The sequence below is a fragment of the Phaenicophaeus curvirostris genome, chromosome 1, assembly GCF_032191515.1.
Source record: "Phaenicophaeus curvirostris isolate KB17595 chromosome 1, BPBGC_Pcur_1.0, whole genome shotgun sequence".
In the NCBI taxonomy this organism is placed as follows: Eukaryota; Metazoa; Chordata; class Aves; order Cuculiformes; family Cuculidae; genus Phaenicophaeus; species Phaenicophaeus curvirostris.
Window position 1 is genome coordinate 192390542 of NC_091392.1, and position 14620 is coordinate 192405161.

The 14620-nt window shown below is 38.9% G+C and overlaps 1 protein-coding gene across 5 annotated transcripts in view; it reads right to left on the minus strand.

Moving 5' to 3' along the window:
* Nucleotides 1-3003: 3003 nt before the first annotated feature.
* The window catches only part of EMSY (EMSY transcriptional repressor, BRCA2 interacting), a 40526-nt gene continuing 28909 nt past the window's right edge, over nt 3004-14620 (minus strand). For 3 of the 5 annotated variants that reach the window (XM_069883280.1, XM_069883281.1, XM_069883278.1), the window contains 7 exons: nt 13989-14153; nt 12509-12664; nt 10747-10806; nt 9547-9701; nt 7636-8199; nt 6270-6782; nt 3004-4707 (listed from right to left, as the gene is read on the minus strand). In XM_069883280.1, coding sequence (XP_069739381.1) covers nt 4513-4707; nt 6270-6782; nt 7636-8199; nt 9547-9701; nt 10747-10806; nt 12509-12664; nt 13989-14153 — 1808 coding nt within the window. In that variant the 3' untranslated portion in view covers nt 3004-4512. The remainder of the gene's footprint in view (nt 4708-6269; nt 6783-7635; nt 8200-9546; nt 9702-10746; nt 10807-12508; nt 12665-13988; nt 14154-14620) is intronic. The other 2 variants (XM_069883282.1, XM_069883279.1) reach the window with 2 other exon arrangements.

The window sequence follows — 14620 nt, forward strand, 5'->3', positions numbered from 1 at the left end:
ACCTTGACTTAACAGTCACAGCTTGAGCTGCCTCAAGGTACCACAAAATACCATTTTATTTTATTTTTTTAGTTTAAAGCCTTAAGGCAGCAATGTAACTGTCCAGTTTAAATACCTCTGTATGAGATACAGGGTCACTGCATTTCAACCTCCAGTCCTGCCGCTTGTTGGAGAGAAAAAGACTCTAAATTACAGCAAACATGACACTCCCCGATAACTCTAATTAATTATCCTCAATCTTGGTATTGATTTTTTCAAGTTTCAATTTCTATGCCTCTATATCAGATTAAAGAGCCAATAATGATAATTTCTTCTTGCATAGGAGCCCAAAAATACATCTTAAGGCACCTCTTTCCTAACTTTCTCTTTGATGAACAACGTTAAGCTCTTAAATTTATCCTAAGTTATAAGTTGCATTTTGACTGGAAGAAACCAGATTCACAGATTTTCATGACAGATTTTGGGTAGGGGAAAAATTCTAAGCCCCACAGCATGGAAAGAAACTTCACACAGACTGTTAGCAAACATTTTTCACAGTTTACATCAAACCTAGGAAATGCAACAAGTCCTGAGCCACAGGTGCTATTTTTCAAATTCAGGCAAACCCTGAAGCAGCATGATTTTTCTAGTTTGTCTTAAATTATGCTCAGTCTTCTCTGGATTGAACATTACCAACTTGAAACCATCTGCCTTTGCCATATACTTATGGGGATGCATAACCACCTCCATCTGTGGAATCTTTAGACACTAGGAACTATTTATATACATAAAGAAGCATATAGTCTTAAGTTTCCATGATTTTTTAAAGGTCTTAGTTTTTTTCTTAAATCCTATCTATTTAGTCATGCATTCTGTTCAAAGGGTTCCCCCCATATGTAAGATGACACAACTGCAATTAGCTTGTTTTTCTATTTTGCCTGAAATTTCAAAAGCTCGTTCTGCTACTGGAGAAAGAACAAGACTGAAAATACATTTACCCTGATGGTTAAATCTTTCCAGAAAATTTGTGGTCCTCTATGTCATTGCTCTCTATAACTACCTGAAAGGAGGTTGTAGAGAGGAGGGTGCTGGCCTCTTCTCCCAAGTGACAGGGAACAGGACAAGAGGGAATGGCCTCAAGCTCCGCCAGGGGAGATTTAGGCTGAACATTAGGAAAAAATTCTTCACAGAAAGGGTCATTGGGCACTGGAACAGGCTGCCCAGGGAGGTGGTTGAGTCACCTTCCCTGGAGGTGTTTAAGGCACAGGTGGACGAGGTGCTAAGGGGCATGGTTTAGTGTTTGATAGGAATGGTTGGACTCGATGATGCGGTGGGTCTCTTCCAACCTGGTTATTCTATGATTCTATGACTTTATATATCTTTAAAGTGTGCATGACTCCTCCCTTGTTTCAGTACTTCTTCTAATGTAACTTTCATAGCACCAGTTTTAGAAAATTCAGGTACTATTCAGGGTCTGTTCCAAGAAGGACCATCAAATTCATTTCAGAAAGGAAGATGCAGCTTATTAGGGAGCAGGGATAGGCAAATGTTACCTTACACACTGATGTTTTATTTTTAGCAGCTCAGTGATATTTGTAAGTCTGTGAGGAGTGGATATGTGGCTGCAGTAGGATAAGGTTAAGTATCCCAAGGACAGGTATCAAAAATCTGCACATCTGCAGGGCAGGACAGAGAACAGGCAGTGCTGCCTGGAGTTGATGAAAAGGCCAAATGCTCCGAGCACGCCTTCTTACAGTTCTTCTCAAAAATCAAGTAACTAAGAAAAAAAACCTCTTGACTCTAAATGTTACCTCATTTTGTATATTATTATTAAAGTTATTTATATGGTGAAGTGTTAGAACAAATGAAATAACAGAATCCGGAAAAATTCAGCTCAGTTTGGGAAAGCTTCTAAAGAAGAGTTTTAAGAATGAATGCATCAACTACAAAAGACCTGTTTCTAAATTTCTTACATGACCCTTAGATATCCCCACCATGTGCTTCAATTTGCCAGCCTGAAAACAATTACCCCTCATAGCAACACTAACAGCTTTCGTGTTTTTAAAAGATTTGCTGTCTTCAAGGAACTGTCAGAGCTCCCTGTAGTTGCTCATACCTCTGCCGTAAAGTCATCGCTGACAATGCAAACAAAAGTCTAACATACAACTTTGGAATAAATTGGACCAGAACTTAACAACATACTTAATGCATTAGGAATGCTCAACTCACCTTATGTCATTTCTTAGTATCTCTTTTTGGCTGGATGGAGCATACACACTCACGAAAACCTTAAACCATAATTTAAGGCAAAGTTCCTGGGCAAAAGCACTTAAGAAAAATCTTGCTCTAGGTTATGCTTTCATTGCCTTTCAGTCCTAGATATGCCAGGGACACTCAAAATACTCCAAGAGCCGAGGTGATAATAAAAATTTGATACAAGCCAGAAAAACTCTTATCTGCTTGGGGCTTTTCAGAACTGTGTATGGAAAACTACACTCTATGCCTTATGCTGGCATCGGCAAAGCACAAGAGCCTGTCCAATCCCACTGGCAGTAAAATCTGTATTAAATAATTTTTTGTCCTTCTGTAGCACTGTGGAACTTTCAGGGCTTGTATCACAACTTGGTCACTATTGCTGGTCACAGCTATTTCCACCAAAAGAAGAGTAACAGCTTCCAAGTAGCTACCAAAACTTGAACTACGTAGAATGGCATACTGGTAGGGTTATTTTGTGTTTTACTAGAGAAATAAATATGGCACATTTCATTTCACATATATTATTGTCTTGCATTCTGAGTGCCAAATACAGCAGAAACCAAACCAGTACCTATCCCAACACAAAGGTAATGCAAAATAATTAGTTTCCTGTCCTACTGCTCTGGCATTTGAATGCTGAATTTATCAGGACATTTTCCCCACCACTACCTCCATGATTTTGGCTCTAATGCTGATGGAAAAAGAAGGAAAAAAGGGTGTATTATGAAAGTCATGGGGACTCAATTTAGAGAACTGAAGTTAGATGAAAAATCAACAGCACCATCTAGGGGTTACTGCATGTTCTTACACAGGGAATACTCGGGACAAGTAAGATAAATGCTTTTTTAGGTTTTGTATTTTTAGTTTGAGTTACTGTAGTTGGAATTTAATCTTAACTACAATATCAACAGTAAAATCACAACTTAAAAAAAGAGTGACGCAAAAAGCTGTATTAGACTTTGGATGAAATCTACTTACAGTAGTACTTCAGCACCAAAAAGTGGGCAGTTAGGCTGACAGATGTATATACACTTAAATGATATGTCAAAGTCTTAAAATGCTTAGTTATTTATAATTAAATCTATACAAAACAGTTAAAAACACGGTGTTATATACATTTGGAAAAAAAAAAAGTATTGTCTTCATTAGCAGAATGTATTAAAACTGGTTCTCTTATGCTATCCGAACCCAAAACTCTCTGCGGCTTGTAACTATCACAAAACCCCATTGTATTGCTTCAACAAGCCAAGTCATAAGGCTAATTTCTGAAACCTACTGCTGTATATCGATTTAAGCTTTTCAATTCCCAAAACGGTCACTTTAAAAACAGCATGTAAGAGTAAAATAGATTTTTAAAAGCCTTAGCTCACTTCTAAATGCGAAGGTTCAACTTTGAAAGATGCTGAACCACTTATCCCCGATTTGAAAAACTGATTTATAGCAAAATACTTCCACCCCTCACCCCCATTCCCTCCCATTTGTATTAGAATTAACACACCTGTTTCACAGGAACTTTTTAAACAACTTAACCTCACTTAAAATTTTTTTATTTAAATAAATAATCAAAGATTAACTAGAGTAGAAGAGCATTTCGTGTGCTTATGGCACAAACAAATGCCTCATACACTGTTACCCTAATTCTTGTAAAGCATGAAAACAAAAATGCACTAGCAAATCCACTTTGCTACCAGTTAGTGATTTTTCTTATTTCCAAACATTCACCAACAAGAATTTTAAAAAAATAAACTATATCTTTAGGCTTATGAAAAATCTTAACCCTAAGTGAGCACAAGTGCAAGAAAGCTAACCAATTCCAAAATTCCTGGGGCTTTTCCAGCACAGTCAGTGATACTTTTTCTCTCACATGCTATTTAAAAATACAAACATTTATTAAACATTCTCATTTTTTGATGGTGTTTTGCTCAACAGCTAACAAAAAAACACAGCAAAGTAATGATCCCTTTTCACTGAAAGCTGTTTCAGTATCTTGGCAAGGGTTTCAATAGCACGAGCTGTAGAATTCGCTGCAGATTTGCTTTTTAACAGCACATTCCACTGTCACAGGTTTATTAAATCTCCACTTTTTCTTTCTTTGCCTTTTGGAAACAATTTTTAAGATGCAGCTTTTGCAATATCGTCTTGTTAAAACACACTGATGCTTCAAGGGTCCAATGAACAACTCTATAGGCAAAGTGCTCTAAGACACCACAATACAATGGCGTCTTGGATACTAAAAATCCCAAGATATTTTAAAGTGCACTCCAGTGTTCCAATTCCTTAGGATTGTTCAGCAGAACTTCGAGAGGGGCTGGGCTCAGTGCCTTCCTCGGTGCCACTGTCCATATCTTGCTCCACTGCTGTTTCCTCATCATCAAGACGCTGACTGGTGAAGTTGTTGAGCTCCAGAAGCCCACTGGGTTCCACTACCACATTGGAGCTGGAGTGACAAGGGATGGAATAGTGAGGGATAGTCTGAAAGAAAGAAAAGATACAAGTTTTAACACACACAGACGTCACAGGTAAAGGTATCTGCGCAAGCACGGGCATTTATGCAAAAAGGATATTTGGTTTCCAAAAGCAATTTTCCCTAGCAAAGGCCTGTTGCTTTTTACATTACATTAGACAAAGCTTCAAAGCACCCTTTCAGCAGATTAGGTTGTGAAAGATAAAATTTGAACAATCTTACTGTTAAGGCACTGATCTTGGCCTTGGATCTTCACTAAAGGTCTGTGACAGCAGCACAACCACCAGCTAAACCACCAACGCTCATCATCCATCACTCCCCAAAAGCAAAGCAGAGATAATACTTTTTTCGGCCTTATCTTTTTCTTATCTTTTGCAGACAAAATGTTCAAGTATAAGGACTAGCGATGGGTTTTTTTTGTATACAATACAAAACAAACTCTGTCTGTGCTCAGAGCTACAGTAGCATAGACTGATAAACACAAGGGATCTATGCTATTTATTTCCACTTACAGTTTCATAGGTTCTAGAAACTAAATCTACAACTTCATACAACTGAAATTCTGGGCAGTATTTTACTTTTGAAACAGCTTATAGCACGTCACAATGATAAACAACACAGATTCTCATAATATACAAATGAAGTAAAATAGAAATCTACCTTTGTCTATTTAGGGAAATCAGGACTAAAAATGAGTAAAAAACTCGATGATTTCTACGAAAGCGAAGTTAGCTGAAATGAAGATTTTACAAAGTAGCATGAAAGAATGGAAAGCTCTGTACACAAATTATTTCCCACAACAAATGCATTTTCAGCATAACATGAATATGATGCACAACAAAACCATTTCAATCCACACTGTCATTTGTGTGAACATATGCCATGCCAACGTGTCTTCAAAGCTTCATACTATACCACTATGAATCCTTGGATGACTTAACTACTTCCTCAGTTGATATTCTGACCGTGTGTTACATCATAAAACATCATATTTAAGACAGCAAAATCAATGGAAATACCAATCATCAGTTAGGCAATGACTCAAGGCATTCAAACTAAAGATCAACAGTCATTTTATCTCAGAAGTGGTAAGACTGGTTATAAGTGAAGTTAAAAAGCTTTCTTCTGAATCCAGACCCCATTCACTGAATTTCCTCAGTAAGTAAAACCCTATGCCTTAATTTTTTGTTCTAATTTTACATTCAGAGGTAACAAGAATAAGTACCATAAAAAATTCTGTTTCATAGTTCCTTTGTAAGCGTCAAGTGTTATATTTTAAGCATTTCATATAAAAGTACTTTGAAAATTAGATGAGCTTGGTTTGTTTTCTTAACTGAAAAAAAAAGGAAGACACCAAGGACACAGTGAATGATACAGTGCTAGAGAAACTGGAGCTCAATTTAAGAACTGCACACTTCAAAGCAGTAATCCATTACAAACATAATAATAGAGAAGTAACCAAAAACTGGAGATGGAAAACAAAAATATTCAAATATTGTTCAGTTGTTATCATCACATTAGACGTGTGCTCTGCACAACCTTTGTCTTATTTGCTCTGGTCTCCTCTTACCTGGACAACAATTTCTGATGAACTCTCTTCAGCTTGCTTTTGTGATATATTCTGAATATGTATGAACTGGTTTGTTGTAGGCATTCCTTGTGCATCGAGTTTCCTCTCTGTTAAAGTAGGACCGCCAGCAGGAGGACTTGAACTGGATTCTGTACACGTCTGTTGCTGGGGGATGGAAGTTGCAGTCAACCCTACTGCAGTCACCCTTGGCACCCGGGTACAAGGTGATGACTCTGCTTCGCTAGTTACTTTACTAGTGGATAAAGCCTTGTTTGGGGGATCCACTACTGTATGTTCTATGCTTGTATCAATCTGGGCTTCCATCACAGGCACTCTCAAAATATCTGCTACTGCTGTCTTCGTGGATGCCTGCATAGGAAATAGGCTGGTAACTGGCAATGCCAGTTTGGGCACAGAATTGCCACCTGCTACCTTTGAAACAGAAGGAGGCTGATGCCCCTCAAAAGTTATCTTTGTAACAGTGGATCCTTGCGTTATAATTGGATGCTGCACCTGAAAATCAAATTTTTGTTCTGCATGTTACAGCTAATTTTTTTTATTAAAAATCTAATCAATATTTCCAAGGACAGTATGGCACAAACAACATATTTGCTATTAGGAAGACAGTTGAAACTCAAGTGTTTTAACAAAGGAATTAGCAATATGGTATAACAGTTAACTGAAGCCTGGGGAAAAGCAGCTTTTTAGGCTGCTAGCTAAGGATTGTAGCAGAATAATATCACAGCAGCCTCATTTTCCTTTGGGATTTACATCCCCAAGTGATGTTTGTTAACTCTCATTTTCACATGTATTCCTGAATGGGCAAGAAATCCCAATACTTGTACTTTCCTGGAATTAGTTAAAATACAGATAATTTTTTTTCCACATTCAGTCTTCACATTTTTCCCCTCCCAAGGAAAAGCAAATTACTCCTGTACATGAAAGCCACAAAACTTAAGGAAGATGTAAACTACAAAGGAAGATGTGCAACGGAGAGCCTTAGGAGACTGCAGTGTATTCATCTTTTATTTCCACAGAAATAAAAAGCGCTACGGGAAAGGAAATTAATAACGTGTCATATCTAAAAACTTAAAGAAAATAACTAGGGACAAATTCCACGCACCAGTGGCGGCAGAAATTCATAAAATCTGTCCAATAAAATATGTTTGTAAGCTCTATGGATTTTTCCCCTATAACATGTGCTTCTCTTTCCTAGTGCCAACCTTCTGCCAGTTTAATTAATACCAGTGGAAGGAGGAGTTCTCTCTTGCCAGGACAAAACACTGCTACAGCAACAGGGTTGGTGTATTGTTTTTTTTTCCTTGAACAGCGACGTGTATTTTGCATGCTATCAATATTCCGTTACCTGGCTTGCTGGCTGTTTCTCTGAAGAGGCAGGTAGCTGCATTTGACTCTGGGGGGGCTGGGGTTGCACGTAGATTTTTTGTGCCGTTGGTGCCTGTTGCAGTTTGGGCAGCTGCTGCGTGGTTTTTACTGCAAGCACCTGTACTACAGTTTGCTGCGGCTGTGCCACTAAGGTAGGGAGCTGCCTTTCTTTGGCCATCATGTGGTGTGGGGGGTGCTGTGCATCTGGTTTGGTCTGTGCTTGCTCTTGCTGCAGGGGGCTTAGTTTTTGATGCCTTATAGAAAGCTGGGGCATTTGTGGGAGTTTGTGCTGGATTTGATCAGCCTGCAGGTGGATTGTCTGCTTCTGCTTAGTCTGGAAACACTGCAGAGTTTTCACTTGCAGTTGAGTCTGTTCCAGCTGTGGCTGACTCAGTTTTTGCTGTTTTTGTGTCTGCGATTGTGTCAGGGCAGATCTGTAGAACAGGCCAGTCTGAGGATCTAAGGTGTCCATCTCTTCCACTTCTCCTTCCTCAGTTCCAAGTTGTTCACTGTGTTTGGTAAATGCAGTGTGACTGCTTAAGGCCTTAATAAGAAGAAGTTAGAGCATGTTAGTAAGGACAAATATAAATTGTAAGAATACACAATCTAAAAATAATTTTGAATGTTTCAACTGGGCTATTAACCACCACAGGCTCCCAATTCACATATAAAAAGGTGCCCTTACATGGATATTCTACATTACATAAGCAATCAATAGCTATTTTTATCATGTTGAAATGTGGTACATTCTCTGTGTGACAACATTAACTGCATAACTAATCCTCAGTGGAGACAATGTAGCCCCCATATGCATCAGACTAAGGTTAAAATCCGCTAAGGTTGCATGGCAGTTGTATATCAAGCAGCAGGGATCAGCAGGCAGTTGAACTAGTAGTTCCTCATTAAAGCCAGTATTTCTCCACAATAAATTCTTACTCTGCCTCTTGAGAGCCTAGCCATCTTCTCCGTGGTTTCCTCTGCAGCTCCCCAAATACCTTCAACCTACTCTATTTCCATAAAGATTCCCTCTTCTTCTTCCTTCCTCGAAATTTTATTGCAATTTTTCTTGGGCTTTGTGCAAAAAAACTGTACAAACATCAAACATGGTTTGATTTTTTTTGAGGGATTTGAGGGAGCAAGATATCTATGTTACTATACTTGTACACTGATATAAACTAATTAAACAGCCTTAGCAAGATGAGGCACTCGGCACCTGTGAAAATACAGTCTCTGAAGTGGGTTTATAACCTAACATAGTACTGTCCTCATCCACAGCTGAGGTTCCTAGAAGTCAAAGCACTACAGAGTTGAGCATGTCTTGAACAAAGGCATTGGAGTGGTTTCACTAATATTTCACCACAAGCTATACTGTTTGTTTGAAGTGCTTCATATCCTCACAATACTGGTCTAAACATGATCTTTTTGATTCAGAGAAGTTTGCTTATTCACAAACTAAAAGCCCTCAAATGAAAAAGATGCTGTGTACTTTGTACACTGACTAGATCCTGCTTCACCCCTACACTAATACCAACACAATCTAAAAACCCTAGGCCCCTGCAATATGACGTATAGAAAAAAAGCAGCTTATTGCTGCTGGAGAGATGACATATAGAGAGCAAGAACTCACCTAGGAAGCCCCTTCTTTCCAAAGAGGCTTTTAATACCTCTTAAACTAAACAGTCTCAAGTAATCTCATTAACTGCTTCCCTTTAATCCCACCACCCTCACCATCAAAACAGGCAATATTAAAATTAAGTTATTAGTTTGTCTTTACACTATAGCATTTTCAGTGGCAGCAACACGGCACATTAATTCAGAACAAGCCCTGGCCCTATATCATTCATTTAATCTCCTGCTGTTTATAGACTGTTGGGAAAAGAAAGGGTACAACCTGCTGCATGATATGGGTAATTGTGCCTGTGGAAGATGCAGGGATAGATTTCACCACAACAGAAGTTTGCGTTGCTGTCTGCGACTGAGCCACGTGCTGCAGCAGAGTCCTCTGGGGCTGAGATGACTGCTGGTGGGGCTGGGACCGATGACTAACTGAAAGTAAAGAGGTCAGTGGCACTTCTCCAAAACTAACGGCAGTAGCTTCAACTATTTGCTTTGCATTTAAGCTTCAACTGAAAGCATATATGAGCGAGATAAAGATCTGAGTATGAAATACATCTTTTACTGTACGTTAGCTTCAACCTTGAAGTGTAGATCTAGCCTGAGAAGCCTCTTATAGTAGCAGTTGAGGGGGTTTGCTTTTTTCTGTTTCCCAAGTAATCAAGCCTGGTCTGAACTTCTCTGGTCCCCCCTCCCAACACACCAACTTTGCAAGCATAATTTATACTCTATTTTCAGCTGGGTTCTTTTTAAACCACAAGCACTACATTGTAGTGCACAAGTTATTTTTTGGGTTTTTTTATAATGCTAGAAGTACCTTCACAATTGATTGCAATTAAGAACAGCAAGCCTTGCTCACCATATCTCTACCACTGATAAGGTGCAATAAATAATCTCCAGAGCACAGGTTAAATTTGAAAGATCAGCAATTAGAAAATGTTTGGGTATTATGAGAACAAGTGAGGTTTATCAGAAACCACAGACCAAAATATGGAGACCTTGTCATGGGTCTATGGCACTTTTTAGAAAGGCTATAACATGAGTTAGAGGCATGGTGATGCCACTGTAATTAAATAGTGGACCAACAAAGAAATGATCTTCTGCTGAGAAAAAAAACCCAAACCACCATTCTATATTGCAGTCACTGATAAGACATGAATCCAAATAACTTTATGCTTGTCCATACTAATATGTAAATATTTGCTTAATTAACTTTTTAATTACAAAATAATGAATAACTGAAGGAAAACAAGCAAAGTTTAAATTCAGTTGTAACGTAACTTAAGTTTCTAGTGAATTTCCTGAAAGTTAAAAGAAAGGTCATATTTTGAATTAATACAATAATTTTACTTTCCCACTCCAAGGAAGGAGTTTGATTATATCCATACTGGCCTGCATGCTGTGCCAGATCTGTCATGGATATCCTCCAACAGTTCCTGCACAATTGAAAAGTTCATTTAAAAGTAAAGTTTCTAACCTATATGGTTGTGTAGATATTCTTCCGAATGTGAACCAATACAGTGCTGTCTTCCTGAGTCTGCAGACAGACAAAAAGAGGTGAAACTAAGATGTACAAACCGCTCCCTTCATCTCAAGAGGAAGCACTTGTTGAATCCCAGCTCCCATATAGATTAATCCTTTGGTCTAAGTACACGGAGCAGATTTCATAGCAGGTTATAGACTGTTTACTGTCTTCCTACTGAAATTTTAGCAGAAAATATAGCTACATAGATTACTGATGAATCCTGAAAAGCATAAATTAAAACAAGAAGAAAATTACCTGCATTCCCTGGCACTGTTCACAGACACCAGGGGAACAAAAGTCTAAGGGCAAAATAACCAGTTTTGTGCTGTAGCAGTAACGGCTGCTAGTCAACCCACAGGAGCCTGTACTTCTCCAGTAGACTCCCATTGACCAACTCAAGGTTTATAAAAATCCCAGTATTTCCAACAGTAATCATATCTCAAGGAAATTTTCAACTTTTGTACTTTATATGGTTTCTAAGCTGCAGAAAAACAGATAAGTCTACAAAGATATCAACTGTAATTTCCCATCCTCCCTGATAAGGGCCCTATTTTACATAAACCTTTACAGCAAGATACAGCGAAAACTGGGACCTTGAAGAGAAGCTCAATGCACGTTATCTGTGTCAAAGATAACTATTAATTTGAGATCATTTTAGCACTATTTATTGTATTTCTGATCTTGTTTTAGAAGAGATCCAAGGGAGCATGACTCAAGCATTAAAACCTGAAGCCATGTACAGTAAGTGTTATTTAGAAGAACAACAATAACCCCTCCCCAGCTCCAATTTCACACAACTTGAAAGTTAGACCATACAAGAGATGAAAGAAAGTGAAGTACTGAGCAGGAAAATGAAAATATCAGATTGGACATACAATTTAATATAATCAAGTTTTATTCCTCTTTTCCAATGCAGATTTTTAACACACTTCTGTTTTCATTTTCCAAATAAAGTAAGTAGGGAGACCAATAATATGGACTTCAAAACCAGACAATTTGATCCTCTCAGGTATGTATGGGAAGTGGCTCACAGCCAGTGTTTTGGGACATGATATAATTAAGAGTTGTTCAGTGGAAGGCAGTCAAGGACTTGCAGAAAACTGGACATCCAGATAGGGGTCAAGAGTTTAAAAAGTTAAGAGTTGAATCCCAAATATAATAAATTCGAACAATTTATTTGTTTAAAGAGTACAAATTTACCAATTCAAAACCTTTTAGCAAATGGAAGTCAGGGACTACATTAGCATGCTAAATGCACACTTGGCTTAAAAACCCACTTAACCCTGGTAAGCAAGTAATATTTTACAAGTATGGGTTAAACTAACCCGAAGTCTGACTCCTCTACATATATACAAAAAAAAAATATACAGTTTCTGTAACTTCATTTTCAACTTTTTCATTACTAGACATTTCCCTTAAAGATACATGGAACAGTCTGTCCTCTCCATCCAAACAGAAAACAGAAAACCTGTTCAACTAGTATGTCTTGAAGCAACAATCCAACATATCAGTTAAAAACATCCTCCACTATGGCCCAGAAAAGCAGATGCAACCTCTGTCCCCCGTACAGCATCTTAAGAGAGGAAGAAAATACTCATTTCCTCAACAGCAATTAGAGTGACAACCAATAATGAAACCCACTGTCAAAAAAATCCAAAATGAAGATTCCAGGCTTCAACTGCAAACCCACTTTCACACTACCTCAGTCACTTACCAGCTGTGATATATTCAGCAACTAATTCTGACTCTACTACAGCAATTGAAGGACTTTCTGGAGAATGCCTCTTTTCCTGGGTCATCTGGATTGGGACAGCCATTTGGCTCAAGTCAATGGTAGGCTGCCTTGGCTTCGATTCTAATTTTTCCTTCACTGTTTTAGAAGAAAATAAAAACATTAAATAAAGCTCCAGTATGTACATCTCCATAATTAAATAAACCTCCAATATAAATGCAAAAGTTTAGTTAAATAGATAGTGAACATTATACAGTACATTCAAGCAAACTGTTACAGGATAAGGAGAAAGGAGTTACGCTGATTCAAGATAGGCCCTTTTCAATTACAGAACTTATGACAAACTGCTGCTTAAGCACATAATAAGCTTTGAAGTTGTTCTAAACTGTATTGTGTTTACTCAGCAAAGTTTTGGTAGCCGGGGGGCTACTGGGGTGGTTTCTTAGAGAAGCCGCTAGAAGCTCCCCCCACATCCAACAGAGGCAATGCCAGCCAGCTCCAACATGCACCTGCTGCTGGCCAACCCCAAGCCAAATAATGATTGTGGTAGCAACTCTGGGATAACAGACTTAAGAAAGGGAAAAAAGCTGCACAATGGAATCTGCAGTCAAGGAGAGGAGTGAGAATAAGTGCAATGCTGCAGACATGAAGGTCAGTGAAGAAGCGGGGAAGGAGGTACTCCAAGTGCAAGAGCAGAAAGTCCCCTGCAGCCAGAGCCAGAGTGAGGTAGGATGTCCCCCTGCAGCCCATGGAAGTTAACAGTGGAGCAGATATCTACCAGCAGCCCATGGAGGACCCCACGCTGGAGACTGACTCTGTGGAAAGCCTCAACTGCAGCAGACTCCTGGAAGAGTCTGTAGACCCATGGAGAGAGGAGGCCTTGTGATCTCATGGGGGACCACCGCTAAAGCACCTTCCAGCTTGTGGAAGGGACCTACACTGGAGCAGTTTGTGAAGAACTGCTGTCTGTGGGATGGACACATGTAGGAGAAGCTCACAGAGAACTATCTCCCATGGGAGGAACCCCATGCTGGAGTAGGGCAAGTGCCTGAGGAGTCCTCCCCCTGAGGAGGAAGCAGCAGCAGAAACAACATGTGATGAATTGACTGCAATTCCCGTTCTCTGTCTCCCTGTGCTGCTCAGGGGGGAGTAGGTACAGAACTGAGGAGCAAAGTTGCGTCTAGGAAGGAGAGAGGGGTAGGAGGAAGGTGTTTCAAAATTTAGGTTTTAATTCTATTATGCTACTCTCATTTGATCAGGAATAAATTAAGCTCATTTTCCCCAAGGTGAGTCTGTTTTGCCCATGATAACTAGTGAGTGTCTCCCTGTCCCTATCTCAACCCATGAACATTTTATTTTCTCTTTCCTGTCCAGCTGAAGTGGGGAGTGACAAAGCAACTTTAGTTGGCTCCCAGCATCCAGCGAGGGTCAAGCCACACAACAACCATCCATGTTTTGATACCTGTTGTCTGCTGAAGTTCCAACAAAGCTTTTATCGTGGATGTAGCTGACTGAGATTCACTGGATACATCCTGGTAAATTATTGTAGGGCTTGTGTCCACAGCAATTTCATGTTCTGACCAATCTTGACTTCTTGAAGCAATCACATGAACTACAGGCTGAGAATCTGTTTGCAAAAGAACCAAGGCATATCAGGTCATCATAGAATAATTTTGGGTTGGATGTCTCTTGTTCAACTTCCTGCTTTAAAGCAGGACTGTAGTTCAAAATTAGACTACATTGTTCATTACCAATTAGCACTTTGAACACTGTCAAAAATGAACACTCTCATTCTGCAACACACTTTTATTTTCACAATTGACTCTTGAAGTAAAATAGTGCTGAAGTTATGAACAGTTTACAGAAAAAAAAAAGATCCTATATCTTAGCTGTTTGTTAACGCTTTGGTTTGAACAATCAAAGTTCAGTAGGTCTTTGTATTTTGAACCTGCCTTGGATTTGAACCTGCCTCCTCTTTTGCAGAAGGATTTAGCAGTCCAGGTGATCAACGCACAATCTGCATTCTGAATTAACAGCTCCTAAATTCTCATAAATTTGCTGAATCTTCAAAACCTTTTATTTTACTTAAAACAG